General features: G+C 33.0%; 2 protein-coding genes across 2 annotated transcripts; one reads left to right on the top strand and one right to left on the bottom strand.

Annotated features, from left to right (window-relative positions):
• The first annotated feature begins 4,905 nt into the window (after positions 1 to 4,905).
• On the top strand, positions 4,906 to 5,822 carry LOC120175158 (protein LIGHT-DEPENDENT SHORT HYPOCOTYLS 4-like). Its single transcript, XM_039181851.1, has one exon. The coding sequence runs from the start codon at positions 5,174 to 5,176 to the stop codon at positions 5,795 to 5,797; it is 624 nt and encodes a 207-aa protein (XP_039037782.1). The 5' UTR covers positions 4,906 to 5,173; the 3' UTR covers positions 5,798 to 5,822.
• A 5,599-nt stretch (positions 5,823 to 11,421) lies between these two features.
• LOC120175050 (plastid-lipid-associated protein 6, chloroplastic-like) lies at positions 11,422 to 15,953 on the bottom strand. Its single transcript, XM_039181760.1, has 4 exons — positions 15,618 to 15,953; positions 12,202 to 12,438; positions 11,940 to 12,066; positions 11,422 to 11,792 (listed from the first exon to the last, which is right to left on the bottom strand). Exons 1-4 carry the CDS (start codon positions 15,864 to 15,866, stop codon positions 11,578 to 11,580), a joined length of 828 nt encoding a protein of 275 aa, XP_039037691.1. The 5' UTR covers positions 15,867 to 15,953; the 3' UTR covers positions 11,422 to 11,577.
• Between the last annotated feature and the right edge of the window lie 3,846 nt (positions 15,954 to 19,799).

Consider the following 19,799-nt stretch of genomic DNA (forward strand, 5'->3'; position numbering starts at 1 on the left):
TATATATTGTGCATAAAATTCAAATTCTACAATCTTATTTATTCAAATGTTTCTATTCTATTTAGTATTTAAGATTCAAAAATTATAAATTAAAGTATAAAATTGAAATAAAAATTAAAAGGAGTTTAAATTTTATACCACCATTTCAAAAATCGAGCTGTATAATTTAATATTACGAACATCATGCAGACGCAATTACTTTTATTTAAGAATTTAAAAAAATAGTACTATCTTTAGCCATCGAAACCACTCAAGACTTCAGTTACAATCTAATTAGCATCACTTAAAACATATTAAATTAATAAGAAAACATACGTAACAAAAATTAATATACATATATATAATAAACACCGTTAACATGCAAATTTAGTATCCATTAAGTATAAACATACAAGAATTGATATGCATATCATTAACATATTCATATAATCTTAAATTTAAAAATTTCATTATCAGTTAACTTAATGGAAAATTAATTTAATGGGTCAATACGTTAAAACTTTTAAGTATAATTAAAAAATTCAAAATTTAATAATGTAAATGGAGAAAATTGGATTGAGAAAATCGTCCAATAACAAATTTTCTTAATATTCAATTCAAAATAGTCAACTAATGACTTAGATACCGATTATAATATCAATATATGAATTGTATCCTTTTAGAATCTCTTTCACATAACAAGGCATGTCAAGAACTTCTCTATGATAGAAGTCATGGAAGAGATATAGAAAAAAGATCTCAAACGTCTGATACCTCTAGAGAAGTCGAGATTTCATGATACAACCTCTCTGATAGATCCATATGACTCATCAGAATTAAATTCATTGTGAGTCAATCATATCTATTGAGTCTATCAACCTACGAATAACTATAATGATCATACCTCTATTACCAACACTAAAGCTTATTATAAAATTATTTGACTAAGACTGAAAGAGGCTAATATCCTTCTCCCTACTCATTCCCCCTCTTCCTCGCAATGGAAATAGTGGACTTCAACACTGACAAGTGATCATTGAACTATTGATTGCTGCTCTTCGTTCAAATTGAAAGAGGAAAAAATGAATCAGCCTACAGCCACCTTAATCGTTTTGTTTTCATCAACCATAACCGTGAAAGGGCTTTGCAGAGCCCTTGATGCACACTGTAAATTGATGTGAAGTTGACCTAATTCCCCCAGTGGCATATAACCGTGAAAGGATTTTGCAGAGCCCTTGATACACACTCTGTCGGCTGCCATACTTTGCATGAACGCCACAATGGCAACAAAGCTCCTTTGGAACACATCCTTGTCATTTTTCCCTTTCTTTTTATATATAAATCCACGAAGTGGACTGTAATGTTTCCTTTAATGACCGAGCATCATGCATAGTTATCATCCACTCATACTCATATTATTGAAGCAAGTAAGAAAACCACCATTTTCCAGTCGGATGCACTATATTCGTTGTTTGGCTTATCATCGTGTAAACCCTAAATCCTTAATCATTAAGCTAACCCTAATTCCTTGCCTCGTGTGACCCTCCTTTTGAAAGGGCCTACCCTATTGGGATTTGATGCCAATATGGGTTCATCAACAGTCAAATACACTTTATCCCCATCTTTTCTTCATATCTTTTTGCTGTTCATCTCTTGTTCGTAGTGAAACAAATTGTATTCATAGACGGTGACCTACTTGTAGTCTCTCCTACAAGCATCAAATATATAATTGAATCGAGTTGAATTCGAAATTTATAGTTAAAATTTTTAAAACGAGAAATTACACTATGCTTTGATTTAATTCGATGTTTTAAACATGATAACAAAACTAAACGAGATATTAAATATACTTTATTTTTAGGGTTAATGTTTAAGTTTCTTAAGAAAATAACATTTTCCCAGGAAAAATATATCTAATTTATTCTGATTAAGAACTTCCACAAGGAAAAAGATGATATTTTGGATTATTAACAGCCATCCATTTTCACTTTATTTGGAATTATATCCACCCACCAATCCCTCCACCACCAAAATGCAGCCCTATAGGGAGGGAATGGTAAATTTAGATAGTCCATATTATTTAATTTATTTTTTTCGGTTAAAGAAATCATTGTTATTCTTATAGGTCATAGGTTCAAACACTAACAATTGTAGTAGGATGATTGAGCGTTCAATGTTAAATAATTTGGAGTATTTAGAACATATATTACTTTGAAGTTTTGTATATTTGTATTTGAACGTGTTTTAATTTTAACTAAGATAATATAAAATATTGAATTTTTTTATCTAAATTCTATTATGTATATATTTAAATATCTTAACCTAATATCTATTTATATGTTAGATTATGTTTGGCTAATTCCTTTTAAATATCTTAACTGAATTATAGAAAAATAATCAAGTTGATATTGAGAGCACAATTTATTGGAAGATGTTGATTGATTTATCATTGTAATTTAACTATAAAAAACTATAAAAAGACAAAATTATATATATAAGATAGGACTATGCAAAATATTTTTGTTTTGTATAAATTTAAGATTGTTAGATGAGTCGAAATAGAAAGTTAAGATTAATCATAAGAAATCAAAAGATATTCATTAATAAACAATAAATTAATCTCTAATTTTTTTATTTCAAGTCATTCAATAATACTAAATCAGTATAAAGGCTTAATTATAAAATAATGGCCTAAAATATATCGTTTTCCCAAAAAAAAGTCTCTAATTTTGTTTTTGAATTATTCAGGTGTCTAACGATACAAACGTTATCATTTTAGGTGTTCGAGACGTAACGACCATTAATAAATCTCGCAAAGTGACACATGTCATGCTATGAGAATTTTGATTTTTTTAAACAAAATAAAAATTATATATTATATTTATAAAAGAAACCCTATTTTTCTAAAATTATAAAAAAATCACAAATTCTTAAATATCTCAAATTCCTAACCTTAACTATAACCTCCTTTGCATACTATATCCATCGTCTAAGTTGCCCTTACCATTTCTCTGGTCGGTCATCGTCTCCTTTGTCCTTGTGCACGTTATCAAATCACATGGATGTCTTAAATTTGAGGGTTTAAGTTCACTAGAAATGAGGTTTTGGGTCAAGACTTTGTCGTTTTATTCGTCAAAGACGCGACATTTATGGTCGACTTTGGCTTTTCGTAGGGTGGATGTTTGATCGAAGTCAATCGATAATAGTCGATGCGGATTTAGGGATTAAAAATTAAGTTCTAAGAGTTTTGAGGTTTTTTAAAGTTTTTCATTTTTTTTGGTTTTTATTTTTTTAATATAAATAAAAAAGTTTAAAATTATCAAAAAAAAACGTAACACGTATCATTTAACAGTGAAATCTAATTACCGTTAGAACTTAACATCTAAAAATATAATATTTATAAAATTAAACACCGAAATGATTTAAAAGAGTTTAAATATCTATCTAAAAAAGATGGTGTAATTTAAACATTTATTTTATAATTAAACCCGGAATAAAACTAAAAAAATTACTTTATATAAATGAATCCCAGCTGTATATTTATAACTATCGAACACAATTAGGGCTGCAACTATTGCAGGAACTGTGGTTGATGGACTGATGCTTTTAGGGTGATGCAAATTGCAAGTAAGTCAGTGAAGGCTGTTTTGGTCAATCCCATCAAAAGGTGTTGTCAATCAATGAAAAAAATAAACTAGAAAAAAATCATATTATTCCCTTTTTTTTTATCCCAATAACTTTATGTTGTCTCCATCAATCATCTATCTTCCCTCTTTTTCTTATCTCCTCTCTATTCTAATTAAAAAATTATAAAACTAAATTTAATTAAAACTCATCAAATTTAAATAAAATTATATACTTAATTTAATCCGATATAATTATATATCTAAAAAAATCTTTTTATTCGATAAATAAGGATCTACTTAAAAAATATATTAACAAAAAGAAATTATAATATTTAACTAAATAACCATTTATTCTTATTTTTTAGAGCTCTTTAACTCTAATATTTAATTTTGAAACAAAATATCTTATACTTAGATAGAAATCATTAGTTAATTAAAACACTATATGACATGATTATTGCCATGTATTTAAAATGCTAATGTGTTATACGTCTTAAATGAAGACATGATATATGTCTAAAATGATAACATGACACATATTGTGTGTCTAAAGTGATAACATAACATATGTTACGTGTTTAAAGTAATAGCGTGATACATGTCACGTTTTTTAAGTAATTATGTGAAATTTGTTGTGTGTATAAAGTGTTGCATAAAACATGACACATTATTACTTTAAACTTATAGAATTTTAATTAATTGATGTTTTTATTAAACTAATAGATATTTTATCTCAAAATAAAATATTAAGATTAAAATCTTTTAAAAAAGTATTTGATACTATAAATAATTTTTAGAATGATGCGTTGAAAATATAAAATAAATTATTATAACAATAATTCATAAATGTATAAATATTAATTATATTAGTATTTTTAAATAATATATTTTTATGTTAAACTCAAATTTAATTTACTAATAACTAATTAGTTTAGTGTGACCAAACACTATATCTCTTAAGTAATATTAAAAATTCAAATCTTAATATTTATGAATAGAGTAAATTAAGTTGTAAATCGTTCTTATCTCTGAAGTATCTTATTCGAAGTAATCTATCAATTGATTATTAAGAACTTAAATTTAATTTAAAAAAATCAATTATGTACTCTTCCGTTTCCCATAAAACCCCTAGACAATGTTCATTTTCAACTTTTACCCATTTCACCAGTGTCTGTCTCACTCGGTGTAATTAAAACATTTATGCAGTGAAACTCAGAGTTTCACTGAGAGTTCTAATTTAATTATTTTCTTCTTCTTTTTTTCAGAAATTAAATAAGACATGATCATATGAAGTTTTCTAGGATTGATGAAATAGAAAGGTTCAAACAAAGGGTCTCTTGCTAGACATAGCTGCTTGCTGCCCTAGCTAGGTTATAATTTTTGCCTTTGAATCAATCATCTTCTTCAAGTTCTCCTCCCATGGCGGCTTTCTTTTGAGTTTTCCTAGGTGCAAAGACAACCCACCTGTTCTTTTTCTTACAGATCATGCTGTTTTTCATACCACTTTGAGATCAACAAACTACTGTTCATCTTCTCCTTTGTTTTCCTTTTTTTGTTGATTTTTCGATATGGATTCTCTTCAGGGTTTTGAAACCTCGAATGCTAACCCTTCTTCCACTGCTTTGACCTCGAATTTCCCTGCAAGTCTCTCGATCACCACCGCCAACGGAAAACCGTTGTCGGTGATGCCGTCCTCATCCGCCCTGTCATCATCTTCTTCCTCCACTTCTCCGACTACTCTCAGCCGCTACGAGAACCAAAAGCGCCGTGACTGGAATACTTTCGGCCAATACCTCTGCAACCACCGCCCGCCTCTCTCCCTCTCCCGCTGCAGCGGCGCACACGTCCTGGAGTTCCTCCGGTACCTCGACCAGTTCGGGAAAACCAAAGTCCACACACCACTTTGCCCTTTCTTCGGTCACCCTAACCCTCCGGCTCCATGCCCCTGCCCTCTCCGTCAAGCTTGGGGAAGCCTCGACGCTCTCATCGGTCGCCTCCGTGCTGCCTTTGAGGAACACGGCGGCAAACCCGAAGCAAACCCTTTCGGTGCCAGAGCTGTTAGGCTTTATCTACGTGAGGTTCGTGATTCACAGGCTAAAGCCAGAGGCATAAGCTATGAGAAGAAGAAAAGGAAACGACCCCTTCAACCTCCTCCATCTCTTCCACCATCAAACATCGATCAAAATCAGTAAGCAAACTAAAAAAAACAGCTGCATGGAAAAACAAAACATGGTTTTTCTTTCATTTATGTTATAATCTGCAATATCGGACCATATATACATGTCTTTACTATTTGTAGTAACCTAAGATCTATCTGATTTTAACTTCTGATATGTCTTCTGATTGTACTTCCGATAATCCATTTATGACAAGTCTAGATTTGCAGATCAAGTTGAGTGTCTGTTCTTCTTTTGGTAGTTCCATGTTTTTTTATCAACATTTTGTTTAAAGATGAATCTTTCACAGATTATCATAAGGGGTTTGTAATAATGTGGGATTGGGCAAATCCATCTCCCATTTCTCCATTTCTGGAGATATTCTACTTTTTTATTATCGATTTTTGTGGGATCTTTACGTGAACCCTAATTTCCACAGTGAAATGTTGTTAGTTTCACAGAAAGAGAAATTGAAAAAAAAAATGATTTGATTGGTGTTTGAGCAGGAGACCAGAAGTTGTCCAATTGTAGATAGTATCTGGAATCACACAAATGTTCGATAAGCAGCCACCACAACTTGGATTAGTATATATATATATATTGATATGATAGGTGACAGGCTAAATGGCTAATCAATATAAAGACCTGGCTAAGTTCTAACTAGTGCAATGAACTATTGTGTTACTAAGCTTTCTCTTGGGTGTTTGGTTTCCATGAACCCGAAGGAAAAAATACATGTTTTTCTTTGGGTTTTATCTATGCATCATAATCATTATATATATATGTATCTGTTCTCCAAGATAAATCCCTAGTTTTGTCTACATATAGCTAGGTTTTTTTTTATTGAAGTACATTCAGGTATGGTCGATGAAATATATATATATATATATATATTGTGATGCATAGGAATTTCATATCAGCTCTATTTAGGGTTGAATAATGAAATTAAGAAAATTAAAAAAATTTAATCATATTGAACTATGTAGTTTAGTTTATTTATATAATATATATATATATTATGGTTTAATTCGATTTAGTTTAAACATTTAACTTCATAATTCGGTTTGGTTTGATATTATATATGAAATTTGTTTTGAATCATTATTTTTAAATTTGTTATAAGACAAGTAAAAATAAATAAAATTCAAAATTAATAATATGATTTTTGTGAATTTAAACTTATTTGTTTGTACTCGATTTAAACTTGAAGCTTGGTTTCTTCGAGTGTTGAGTTTGAAAAATGGTAAACAGTTAAAAACCCTAAAACCAAATAAATAAATCAATTTTCATATAATTAAGTTTCATTTTCTTTTTTGACAAATCGTACAATATAATTTGATTCCTTTTATTAAAAAAAATATAATTGAATAATCATCAAATAATCTCAGTAGTAAAAAAAGAAAGTAGGTTTTGGGTTCTAACAGTTGTGCTAGAAAGGTATGTGCGCGTCGTTAATAGATTAATTTTTTTTAACATATACTATCTTCTTATCATCACTATTAAAAAAACTTAACCGAACCGAATCAAATACACTTGAATTCTATTGATTTGGTTATATATATCAATAATGTTAAGTTGATCCAACTTTATTACGATGGACTGTTGTTTTGACTAAAGCTGGCCATCATATATGATATGTTTAAGATTCTGCTGGGACCAAAGTTGATACTAATGGACCTGCCCTTTGTATTTTCTAGTGCATATATTTCTACTAAAATTAAACTAGGTATATAAATTATATTACATAGTTATATGACCAGTCTTTTGAATATAGTATAATTTAAGTTGTTCATAGATTGTTTACTTTAGGGTTGATGATAAACAATAATAAAATTATATTTTAGTCCTTCAAAAATCTCGTGTACACCTCATAATTAACCCCTTTTATTTAAACGTGTTTCGTCGGCCCAAATTTAATGCTCACTAAAACTTCGTTCTTTGTTGCACCTTCTACCATGCTTTTCAAGGTTTCGCTTAATTAGTGTATATTTGACTTGGGAAAAATAAAAGCATATATTTAAAGAAAAAACAACTATTAGGGATGCATTTGCAATTTTTATATGTACGTGTATTTCATTTTGGCCCACCAAACCCTCATGATAAATGGTAAAAATGTGGGAATAGTTATATGAGGAAAAACAATTCCTCATTTAATGTTATTAAAAGATTGTTTCCTCAATTAAAGTAGAATAAACAATGTAGAAAAGTTGTATTTGGTCCTTCTAAAATGATAAACCTGTGATTTAATCCTAAAGATTATCCGAGAAATGAAAAGGGTACGAGAATCGGTAAAATCTTTTCAAGACTTCCGGTTGACAAGCAGTTGTGACTGTAAAAAGTAAAATATGTATGATACTGCTGATGCATGCTGAAAGCTGACAGACACCTGAGCCCATGGTCCTTCTTTTCTCTCTTGTCATTCATGCCTGTAACACACTCACATCCATCACCCTTCATCTCTCCTATTAGATTCTGCCACGTGGATGCTTTCTTACCCTTGATGCATTTACTTTTTAACCCCACTTCTTCATGATGTGGGACCTCGTAGGGTAAAAAAACGAGGTAAAAGAAGCTTTGTTAAAGTTGTCAATGTCTTAGTCGATAACTTTATGATGCAGCACTCTTTTGAAACAGTTTTCTACTATTAGTGGTGGTAAAGGTTTTATTTACGAATTGGTCCTTAAACTAACTTTTTCTTCAAAATGGTTCTTAAATTATTGTTTTTTACAAGTTTATTCCACAAAGTTGATGATATCACCCAACAACAAGGTAGTTAATATAAGTTACATATCATGTTTTTATTGATTAAAATTAAAATTATTTATATTTGAATTAAATCTTAAAAAATAATCATGTTTAATTTAATATCGAGTTAATTGTAAAGAATGTCCTCAGATTATGATCTCATTCTAAATTTACTTCATTAATTTTTAAACATTCTATATTAGTCTTCAAACTATGACCCATTATAAATTGATCCCTAATTTTAACATCAGTCCTCAAACTATTATTATCATTTCATTTTGATCATCATGTGACGTTAACTCTACTAGTTTTTTTATGATAACAAAAATTAAACCCTTATAAATTGATCTCTGGGTTTTTAAAGCATTCTATATCAATCCTTAAACTATTATTTTCATTTCATTTTGTTAACGTTGCATTAATTCTTTTGAGTTTTTTGGTCATGAATTAGACCCTTGACCTGTAAAAAAATCAATTTATTTTTAAAAGTTTTGAGAATTGTACTTGCGACGATTTTAAAAAACTTACTAATATCTTATAAAAGATAGAATATGAACCTAATTGAAAAAATTATAGAGAGCAGTATTATAACAAATATCCCTAAATATAAAAAAAAAATACATTATCATATAAGATCAGTTCGGGTTAAAGATTTTTCACCCTAGGCTCGACAATGATTCGACCTCACCCTTTACAACACCCAACCGTAACACAAGATTGTAGTAATACTAAAATGAGAAAACATCATTCATCTTACAGATAATGGTAACACAAGATTTTAACATATTAACAGATCGGCATAAACGCCAGAAAGGGGTTTTAGCCATACTTCTGGGTTTATTTATTACAGCTAAAATGTTGGAAATGTCGGAATATTTCCTTTACGATGACATCATTTATCGCATTCTTTTGGCGAGTCTAGAGGCATCCTTACAGCAAGCAAGAGTACTTGACAATGGCCTGAGAGGACGGGATCGAAAAGTTTCCTTTTCCGGGGATAGAGATTGTTGTGGATGGAACCCGATAACAGTCGAATATACGGATTAACGGTTTGTGAATACCAATTATAGTACCACTCTCTCTCCATCAGAAGAGACTATAATAGGCAAATTCTTCTTACCGGTCGCATGTGTGTGTGTGTGTGTGTGTTTACTTCCTTTTCCCGCTTCCGATTGTCAAGAGATCGAAGTTCCGGAGGGTGTCATCATGGCCACCTCTTGTGGCTGCAGTACGATTGAAAGATGATGATTTGGATTCAAAGCCAGGTTGAACTCCGTGAGCTGTTGACGGGCGACCACTGCTCAAGAGTAACCTGCTAGAACGGTTCTCACTAGGCTCACTAGAGGAGTCAGGCTGGATGCTTGATACGACAGGCCTCTTTGAAGCACTATCATTTCTCGAGGAGGAGCCAGGCTGGTTTTAGCCTTGGCTTCCACTGTTCTTCGATTTCAACAGGCATAAAGAAAAAAACTTGTTTGGGCTTAAACATTCACTGATGCCACTGGATCTCCTTTCACGAAGTAGTTCTACAAACATTAAATCTACCACCTCCATAGTAGCTTATGTATACAAATCAACTCATGAAGTAGCCTACGACCCCGACAGAAGATCGATGATATTAAATACCAGGTATCCGAATGAAACACAGAAATGCATCAAAGAATAACATCAAATACAACTGCAACAATCCTCAGCTAAATCGATCATCAATTTTAACATACCTAGTGATCCACCAACACACAGTATTAACAAAAAGAAAGGAAAGAACTTCCATCATTACAAATTGAAGTTGGTGAAATAAGTTTTCTTTTGTTGTTGTTAAATATAATATATGATTTAATTATATTTAGGATAAATTATACATTTAGTATCCCGACTATTATTATTTTCAAATTCATGTCTAACATTACGTTTTTTGTTTCATTTTTATCACCCTTACAAACTTAATAGGACTGACAATCTTTAAATATTTTTTTATTTCCATATTACCTTATTGGTTGATTAGAATTAATTATTAAAGTTTTGGTGAAGCATCCACGTCATGGTCAAATCAAAATTTAAAGGGTTATTTCAAAGCGTTGCACTCATAATATTTAAGCTTCATATAATGATTAATTAATAAATTTAAAGGTGCTCCTGAGGCCCAGCCACGTGAGCATATTAAGTACTGATAGGTTATTACTCAATTACTGTTATACATTTAGGTAATTTTTTAAAAATAAAAAAATACATTAGAAACCACAAAAAATTCAAATAGTCCTAAAACTTTGAAAACCCTTATTTTAACCCCTAAATCCACTTCGACTATCGTCCTTTTCCGTCAACAAAACTCCACCCGATCTCACCTCCCCAACGATCAATATCCCTATAAAATTACAACCAATCGACGTTTTGGACCGACGAACCCTAGGCTGAAAATCGCAACCCCAAGCGATTTCGATGCAATCCGCGACAAATATGACGATGCATGACTAGGAAGATGAAATGAACTACGACAACGACGATCGTCGCGTTTGACAAGGGTGATGGTGGCTAATTAAGGTTAGGGGTTTAAGATTTTTTAAATTAAAGAGAAACTAGAGTTTTTTTTTTATAAATATTATAATATTTTTAATATTTAAAACAAATCAAAATTATAAGAATGTGACTCTTGTCATGGAAAAGATTAACGACTGTTATGACTCGAACACCTAAAATAGTAACGTTTGTGACATTAGACACTTGAATCATTTAAACAAATTTGAACACCTATTTATAAAAAATGATATAATCTGATCACTTGTTTTTATAATTAAGGTTCAGATGAAAAATATTATACGAATCAACTTAATTAAATTTAACTTGTATAAATTTTCTTTTAAAAGGTTTTTCGAAAAACGGGCCAAAGATGTTACATATACAAACATTCCCAACGATGCCGCATATAACAGTATGCCACCGAAGTAATAATCTGTGTTATGTTTATGTTCATGTTTACATGGATATTGAAAAAGAAACAATCCGACATGCATTCACGAATTTGCCGGACGTAGGGGCCAACATGAATACACAAGAGAAGGGGGCTTACTAGTTTATGTGATGACAAAAACCCTGAGCTCACCTCTATCTCCTCTGGTGATGCGGGTATCGGAATCGATAAAGGTAACATCGAACTCGCCGCTTCCTGGATTAGACGGAGGCCGCAAAGCATCTGGAATCCGCGGTACTTCAAATGGCGGAAGCTGAGATAAGTTCCCTTTTGTTTTCACAGTTGTTTTCTCAAATGTTATCTTGACCGTTGAAGTTCCTAAGCAAACAAAAAAAAAATGGTTTTTACATCGGTTCATCTTTACCATTTTGAATAGTATTTGGATTCCGGATTTACTGATCGATCCGGATTCCGGTCTGATTTTTCATTCAATGAAATAATCTGAAAGGAAAGCCAAGTACCAACCTAGGAGTTCAAATTTGTGGGCTAAGGTGGCAGTCACTTCAAGAGGAGGCAAAGGCCATGGAGCTCCCAATTCAACTTCTGCTATATTATCGAAATCTTTGCTCACAACATCGATTCTCTGAAACACCTGAATATGAAACAAGTCTTTAAATCTTTTGACTCGAATACGGATATGTGTATGCCGCAAGTAATTTCAATTTATACAGTAGTGCATATAGTCCACAAATAAAGCAATCATAAAAACATTAGGATTGCTGCAAACCTGGCCAAGAGTTACAGGGAGCAACCTTCCAGTGGGAAGTCCGGGACGGCTTCCACCGAGTGTCCGAGACGAGAATGCACTGCTGTATATCAGTTTCCATTTCCCTTGAAGCTTATCGAGATCGGTCGTTAAGTCCACCGGTCCGGCAACCGTTTCAAGTTCCTTGGCAGCAGCATCGGCTTTCTGGAGATCATCTTCATTCGCAGAAAGACCTCTATTCAGCCCAGAAACAATACTCTGAATCCAAACCACCCTCCGTTCGAGTTAACAACTGAAAATAACATAGAACTTGAAAGGAACCAAAGAAACAATTCTCCCATTGTTTTCCCCCCTTAATATGTTACTATAGTCTGACATGTTAGTTGTGACGCCCGAAATTTTTTGGTTTTTATTTTAATAATTATCTCGGTTAATTTTGAGGACTATTTCGGCCCTTTTTAAAAACTTTCAGAGCCAAATCGAAATTTCAATGAAATTCAAGGACTGAAAGTGTGAATTACCCTTTTCTTATATTTCCCAATTTATTTCTCTTTCCCCCGAAGCAGATTGTATTTTGTGTGTGAAATCTCCCACAAAACTCATATCCCCCAACACCATTGCTCCGTGGTAGAACATCGACCCTTAAATCACCCAAATCGGCCACTGTTGTTGCGGAACCGTGAGAACCCGTTTGAAGGCCTGCCTCCGATATCCCTCACCGTTGGGCGGCGATCGTCACCGCCAGTACTAATGTGAACGTCAGGCCGTCGTGACCAAAACCCCGGTGGCCGATAATCATGACTCCTCGTCGTTTGTCGTAGAGAATGAGCAGAAGGTTCGTCAGAAAACTTCTCCCCGCCGCCGTTTTCGTCATCGGTTCGCCTCACCGCCACAACCATCGTGTTCCCCGGCCTGTTCAAACCAAAACTCAATCGGTTTTGTTCCCTCCTGTCGCCGTTTCCGTCGACCACAGTGAAGGGTGACTCTCGATCGCTTTTCCGGTGGTTTAATCGTGTTTTGGCTGAATTTTTATAGTTGTATCGAGTTATTTTAGTGTGTAGTTGTTTTTCGAGTGTTCGGTCATCGTCCCCGTCCCTGTGACTCGTCGCACGCGCCGGCATGCACCGTTGCCGCGCTTTAGAGTCATCTTGTTGAGGTTTCTGGAAAACTGAGTCAACTCGGCTATGTCAGTCGAGTCAACTTTGACCGAGTCAACCTGTTGACTTTGACCAAAAAGTCAAAATTTCAAAAAACTCTTATTTTATGTTTTTCGACGTCTTGGGTCTAAATCCGAAATCAATGTTATCAAATTCTAATACAAAAGCCTCCAAATTGACCTCTGAACTCGAATCTGCATAGTTACTTTTATTGAATTATCTTGGAAAAGTAAGGAAAAAGCAATGACTGGTTTACGACTTTGGTTATGATAGGTGCCTGTGATTTTCCCGAACTGTCGACTGATCGACCAAACTCCTCTCGACCTGCCCGACCGAGTGAGCCATGATTACTCGAGTAATTCCGTAACTCTGTTAAATACATTGTTCAATATATTATTCCAATAGTAACCCTGCTTTGATCTGAATTAGGTTCGTGTAAGGCTGTTGATCGTAGCGAGACCGGCCCCATTTTGCGAGGTGTGTTCTTTATGTACTATATACTTGTTTTTAAATTTCTTTCTGAATTACCATGTGCACATGAAGGTTTTATCTGATTTGAAACATGACCGTTTTAAATGACTGAAAAGCCTAATTCTGATTTATTGATATTAAGAACTTCTAAAATATATGTTTTACCGATTTTAAATTCCGATTTGACTCATACATGTTCTCTGGTTATTGTTTACTGAAAAATGTATGGCCTCTGATTTCCTGATTTACTAGTACTGTCTAAAACTGTTTCACTAGGGTTCTGGGATGTACTCTGGAAGCTCTGCTTGTTCAACTCCGATCAAGTTGATAATTCCTTATGGATCTAAGACGACCCTTGGGTGGGCTCCTGAGCTCAATGGGCCTAGTGGTAAGACCTTATGAACTCTATGACACTCCCATAAGGATGACTCCTTTGCTTTGTGCATTGTGGTAAGTCCTTATAGACCCAAGGTGCTCCCTTAGGTTGCCGCCTAAGTTCTATGGGCCTAGGGTAAGTCCTTATAGATACAGTTTGGGAAACTACATCTGGTGTTCGGTTGGAGGGAAATTCTCTTTGCACTGTTGGGACACACTGATCTTCCTAGCTCACTCTCCTATCTTTCCCCTTTTCAGATATTTTGAATAGGCTCCTAGATCGGCACTTGGAGGATCGACACATTCCGTACAGTAGATTTTGTTATAATGTTTTCTTCTTCCGAACCGCCTTCATGTTGGTGACATGTGCTTATTATTTTGATATACTGGTTTTCTGGGCCGTTTCCTATACGGATTAAATTGTAATTAAATATTTGACGTTTTGTGTTTTATATATTCCGGTTGGGGTTTTTACTATTATAAGGATGTTTTAAAAAGTGGCATTGTTTTTTTTTTGTTAAAGTGTTGAAAATGTTTTGAGAAATGATTTTATATCGTAATCCGCTAGATCTGGTCGTAACGCATAGGCTGAGTCTAGGGGTTACATTAATGACAAGTAAACGAACGAGATCACAAACAAGAACACACATATTTACGAGAAAAATCAAAGGCAGGAGAGAAGAATTCAGTATTCACTATAGTCAACAGTAAAATCACAAGAAAATTTCGCCGGACCACATCAAATAAACAGAATTTCACGACAGACAACATAGATAAAAGGAATGGTTAATTACTTGATATATATACACATATGTCGTATTAGATCGAAAGTTCTTCAATATATTGCTTGATATACAATTTCATACCTGAATTGTCAATTTCTTTCTGGAGATATGTTTTTGATCCAATTTAGCATCTAAATTTGACATTTTTTTTCTCTAATGCAGTACTTATCTATATATATATATATATATATATATATATATATATATATATATATATATATATATATATATATATCTTTAATAGTATCTGAATTTCATAATTTTCCTAATTTGGTACCTGAAATTTACAAGTTAACAAGTGAGTTTGAGCTCATGAGATCTTGAATTATCCTTCGAATTAGGTGTTCTGAATCTGGTAAGTTGTAATACAGGCATTGTGTAAAAAAATTCGATACCAAATCGTATATTAAGCAAGCCTTAATATATCAATTTCAATGAATCAAAGCCACATATAAACACCAAACATATCCAAGTTCTCCCTCCTAGTTGAAACTAAATAATTCACAAATTCAATAAATTAACATATCTTTAAGCCTAATTGAACAAAGAAAAAGGGAAAAAAACTTGGATAAACTCTAAGCAAAAGCAAAAAGAACACATGATTGAGCAAAATCCAGTAAAAACCCAGAAAACTGAAAACGAAAATTACCAGTAATTTAAGCTTCAAGGAAGGAATGAGTTGAGATTTAGCATCTGCAGGCGGCGGCGGCGGCGGGGAGTCAAGAACAGAGACATCTTCAACAGCTGATTTCAACACGAAGTTTCTTTTCCTTTGAGGACGGCGCCGCTTGATGTTAACGAGAAAAGGGTATGGTTTTCTGAGAGTGAGAGGAGATCTGATGGAGCAAGAAGAGAAGATGGATGCGGGAGCTTCTAGAATAGAACTCGAAGTAGCCATGGCTATGGGTGGTTTTGCTTGCCCCTCGGCTTCTGTGAGTGTGGTGTATTGTAGAATCTTCTCTGACGTTAGAGAATCAAAATCTATGGTTTGTATAGCAAAATCGAAGTCTGCAGACAAAAAAAATATATAAAATAATTTTTAATTGATTAATCTTTTCATGCGTACTTGAAGAAGATTACAAATATCAGACAATATCCATTATTTATTGTCATTTGTTGTAGAAAACATGTCCTGAGCCTCGACTTAAACGGCCCATTTTAGCTCCCATATCCGTAACTTTGTTGGGTCGAACACCCCATTTAAGAGAGTCAACGAATTTTCGTTCGATATGTAAAAAAACGACGATTTATTAAATCGAGAAACATTATTTTAAAAAGATAAATAATATACTTCAAAATTATCTTTATCGAACACACAAATGATATCTACCCTCACAAATATAGAAATCAACGGAATTATTTGTACATCAAAGGAAAAAGAAATAACTTTAATATATTTTTAATTAAAATGCATTAAAATTAAAGATTAATATTTAGTATGTCGATACTATAATTTTTTTTAATTCTATAAATGGTGTTAAAATACTATTAGATGGTTTTATCCTGCTTATCGAGTTAAAATATTATACTTTTAGTGTATCAAACTATTACTATATTAAATCCAGCTATTTTTGTGATTAAAAATATTAATTATTTTTAAAAATTTTAAGTTCAAATATCAAATATAAATAATATTTAAACATTTATTTCTAAATGATTAATATATTTTTTGAAATATATAATATTACTTTGTATGCACTATATGTTAATAAAAGAACTATTATCATGAAACTAATAAATATAATGATTTTTCCATATAATTTTAATAGTATATGAGATGACATGCCAATAAATGAATCTCTAGTATAATATATATATATATATTTTAAATTATTGAATAATTATATGAATTACTACGATTAATGGTAAGAGACTTTCATAAAAGATTAAATTTTTTACATTCAAGAACTAATTTAATTATTAATGATAATTTAGAAATATGTTTTAAATTGAACACATATATATTAATTACATATATTTTTCATGCGAAATGAATACAAATAAAATTTTAAGGTGAATACAATCAATAAAATGAGTAACTAATATATAGAGAATTGAATTCAAATTGAGAATAATATATATATATATATCTGTCGTTACCGATGATCTAAATGATTTGTCAAGTATGAGTGAATCTTAACTCATATAAAAATATATATTAATGAAAATTTTGAAAAATATTTAAGGGATATAATTAAAATTTGTAAAAATAAAAGGGTTTAATTGAGTATTTCCAAAAATGTTGCCTCAACCTCCACTGCTAATAAAGTTTGCATTTTGCAGTGTATAAAAGGGCGGAATCAGAAGGGAATAAAATAACACGCAGTACTTTGGGAAGGCAAAAGATGAGAAAAATGGGAGAGGAAAGGGAATACACGCAGTAATGCTGTTCAGTCTTTCATGGAAGCTTCCGGCTCCCAATCACAGATTCCGGACAAGGTAAATCTTAATTACCATTATTATTCCTAGGAACACAATCAGGATGAAATATTGGATTAAATGTATTCATTTGTGGTTTGTAAGGCTGCGGAGATTATATGGAAAAGAGCATTCATGGCATTGTTGATGCCGGTGAGGATGGTGTTGTAGTTGTTGTCGAGCAGGATGGGGACCTTGTTGCTTTGTGGAAAGCATTGTTTGACTGGGAAATGGCCTTCTATTCATCGTTTCTCCACCATGCCATTGCCCAAGAGAGGACAAGTTCTGCAAGCCTGGTTTAAGCATCGGATCTTCACTCCTATTAGAAGTATTTTGCTCTACTTCAAAATGGTCATCCTTTACAATATCTTCACTCGGGTAATTTATTAATTACTCACTCACTGCTCTCTCGAATTTCAAAAATCTATTTGTTGTTTACATTTTGATCTTTCATGTGGATACAAATGGTGAAAATCCATTATGGGAAGCGATTGGGTATACTGTAGACAAAGTTGAGAATGTTCCAAAGGAGAGACCTCTTCAAAAGGGAATAATAGAGACATTGCATGCAAATGCCATATGTTGAAAATTCATTAAGGGGACGATGAATAAAACAATCTCCTTGGTAGCATCTCAGGTCTTAAACAAAGAAATTATAGACGGTCCATATGCCATATGTTGCAGGCTTGAGACGGCAGATAATATTGGCTTTTGTGAAACATCATTATTATTATTACATCGGCAAATGCCAATGCTAATCGATGCTATAAATCACAATGGATGGACCCATTAATCCTTGCATCGAGAAACTATGAACATTTTTCGCCGCCCTCAACCACCACCTCAATGGTCTGCATCTCTTTGCGGTTGTGGCGACGACGTCGGAACTTGTAAGTCTCTCGTTTCATACCTTGACACAGTATGTCCCGACATAGCTACATGAATCACTTAGACTAAACTCGAGGTTCAAATTTCAAATTTTTTTCATATGATCTGAACCCGTAATGCAGGCTGCATAACATGCCGTCTCCCATGCATCACCTTCGGCCAAATAGCGGAAATAGTGGACGAAGGAAAGAGCTGTAAGAACACAATCGTCTCTTAATTTCTTCGAATTCTTCGACAGCCAGACATTAATAATGTGTCTGACATATATATAATCCGAATTCGAATTCTTCAAGCAGCTTGTGTACAACAAGGTTGCATATATGGGATGCTGATGCTGTGTTCATGTCACTGCCTGCTGTCGTGTGTTTATAGAGAGAAATTGAGAGCGAAATTCGGGTTGCCGGCCGAGCCATGCAACGATTGCTGCGTTCACTTTTGCTTTGATGCATGTGCTCTGTGTCAAGAACATGCTGAGCTCAAGAATAGAGGCTTTGATCCATCCAAAGGTACAACTATTTCTCCTTCATTATCTTTCATTTATATATCATATCTATTTGTTTTTTTATATCATCTTGAAATAAAAATAATTGCTCAGATTTATCATGTAAATATACACTTACAGGTTGGAAACATGGAACTCATACTGCACCACCAAGGATGCCTCCTACCATGAAGAGATGATTAGTATCAATTGGTCAAATGAGATTAAATCAATTTCATAATCTACATTATTTATGTTTAAAGAATATATGCAATTCAACTCGTTTGATTTTATTAATTATCAATTGATCTAGGTAATTTTTGGCATTTGCTACATCTATATTAATATTTAACATTTGAGCAAAGTTAAGACGACATTAATAACCAATAAGGTTGGTTTAAGTGGTAAGCATCATGTCATCATCAAGGACATTGGATGGCTTTAGACCCCGATGAACAATCGGTGTTCGACAATGGCGATGAAGGTAATCTATTGCATTTGCCACATCTATAGCAATGTCTAACAATTGAGCAAAGTTTAGACGACGTGAGACACCTAAACCGTGATCAAGATGAAGCCAACTCTCTAAACTTCCATTTGCCATGAATTCCAAAACTATGGCCTTGAAATCATTGCCTTGGAAGTTTATGCTTGAACAAGAAGTTATCAGCTTGACTAGATTCCGATGTCGAATACTTCTTAAAACCTCACATTCAGCTATGAAACTCTTGACAGCCCCAAGGTTTTGATGGATCATTACTTTGATCGCAACGGGTTTTTCTTGTCGATTAAGAAACCCTTTATAAACCGACCCGAAACTTCCCTCACCAAGGAAGTTCAAGGTTGAGAACCCGTTAGTGGCTTCAACAAGTTCCTTGTACCGTTGTACGAAACCTGAAAGAGGCTAACTTAATTTTGTATCATATTTTATGATAATAACATTATACACTATACATGTATTCCCACAATTATAGATTTTAATCCAACGGGATCCTTCGGAAAGAACAACATTCTCTTGTTTTTTTTTTGGATGAATATTAATTT

This window comes from Hibiscus syriacus, unplaced genomic scaffold (assembly GCF_006381635.1).
Source record: "Hibiscus syriacus cultivar Baekdansim isolate YM2019G1 unplaced genomic scaffold, ASM638163v2 tig00112159_pilon, whole genome shotgun sequence".
NCBI lineage: Eukaryota > Viridiplantae > Streptophyta > Magnoliopsida > Malvales > Malvaceae > Hibiscus > Hibiscus syriacus.

Excerpts from the sequence above, each read along its gene's own strand:
- LOC120175158 (XM_039181851.1), top strand. The coding sequence starts at position 5,174 with ATGGATTCTCTTCAGGGTTTTGAAACCTCGAATGCTAACCCTTCTTCC.
- LOC120175050 (XM_039181760.1), bottom strand. The coding sequence starts at position 15,866 with ATGGCTACTTCGAGTTCTATTCTAGAAGCTCCCGCATCCATCTTCTCT. Across the intron at positions 12,439-15,617 it reads CCTTGAAGCTTAAATTACTG|AGTATTGTTTCTGGGCTGAA; the intron begins GTAATTTTCGTT and ends GTTTGGATTCAG. Across the intron at positions 12,067-12,201 it reads TCCCTGTAACTCTTGGCCAG|GTGTTTCAGAGAATCGATGT; the intron begins GTTTGCAGCAAT and ends TTTCATATTCAG.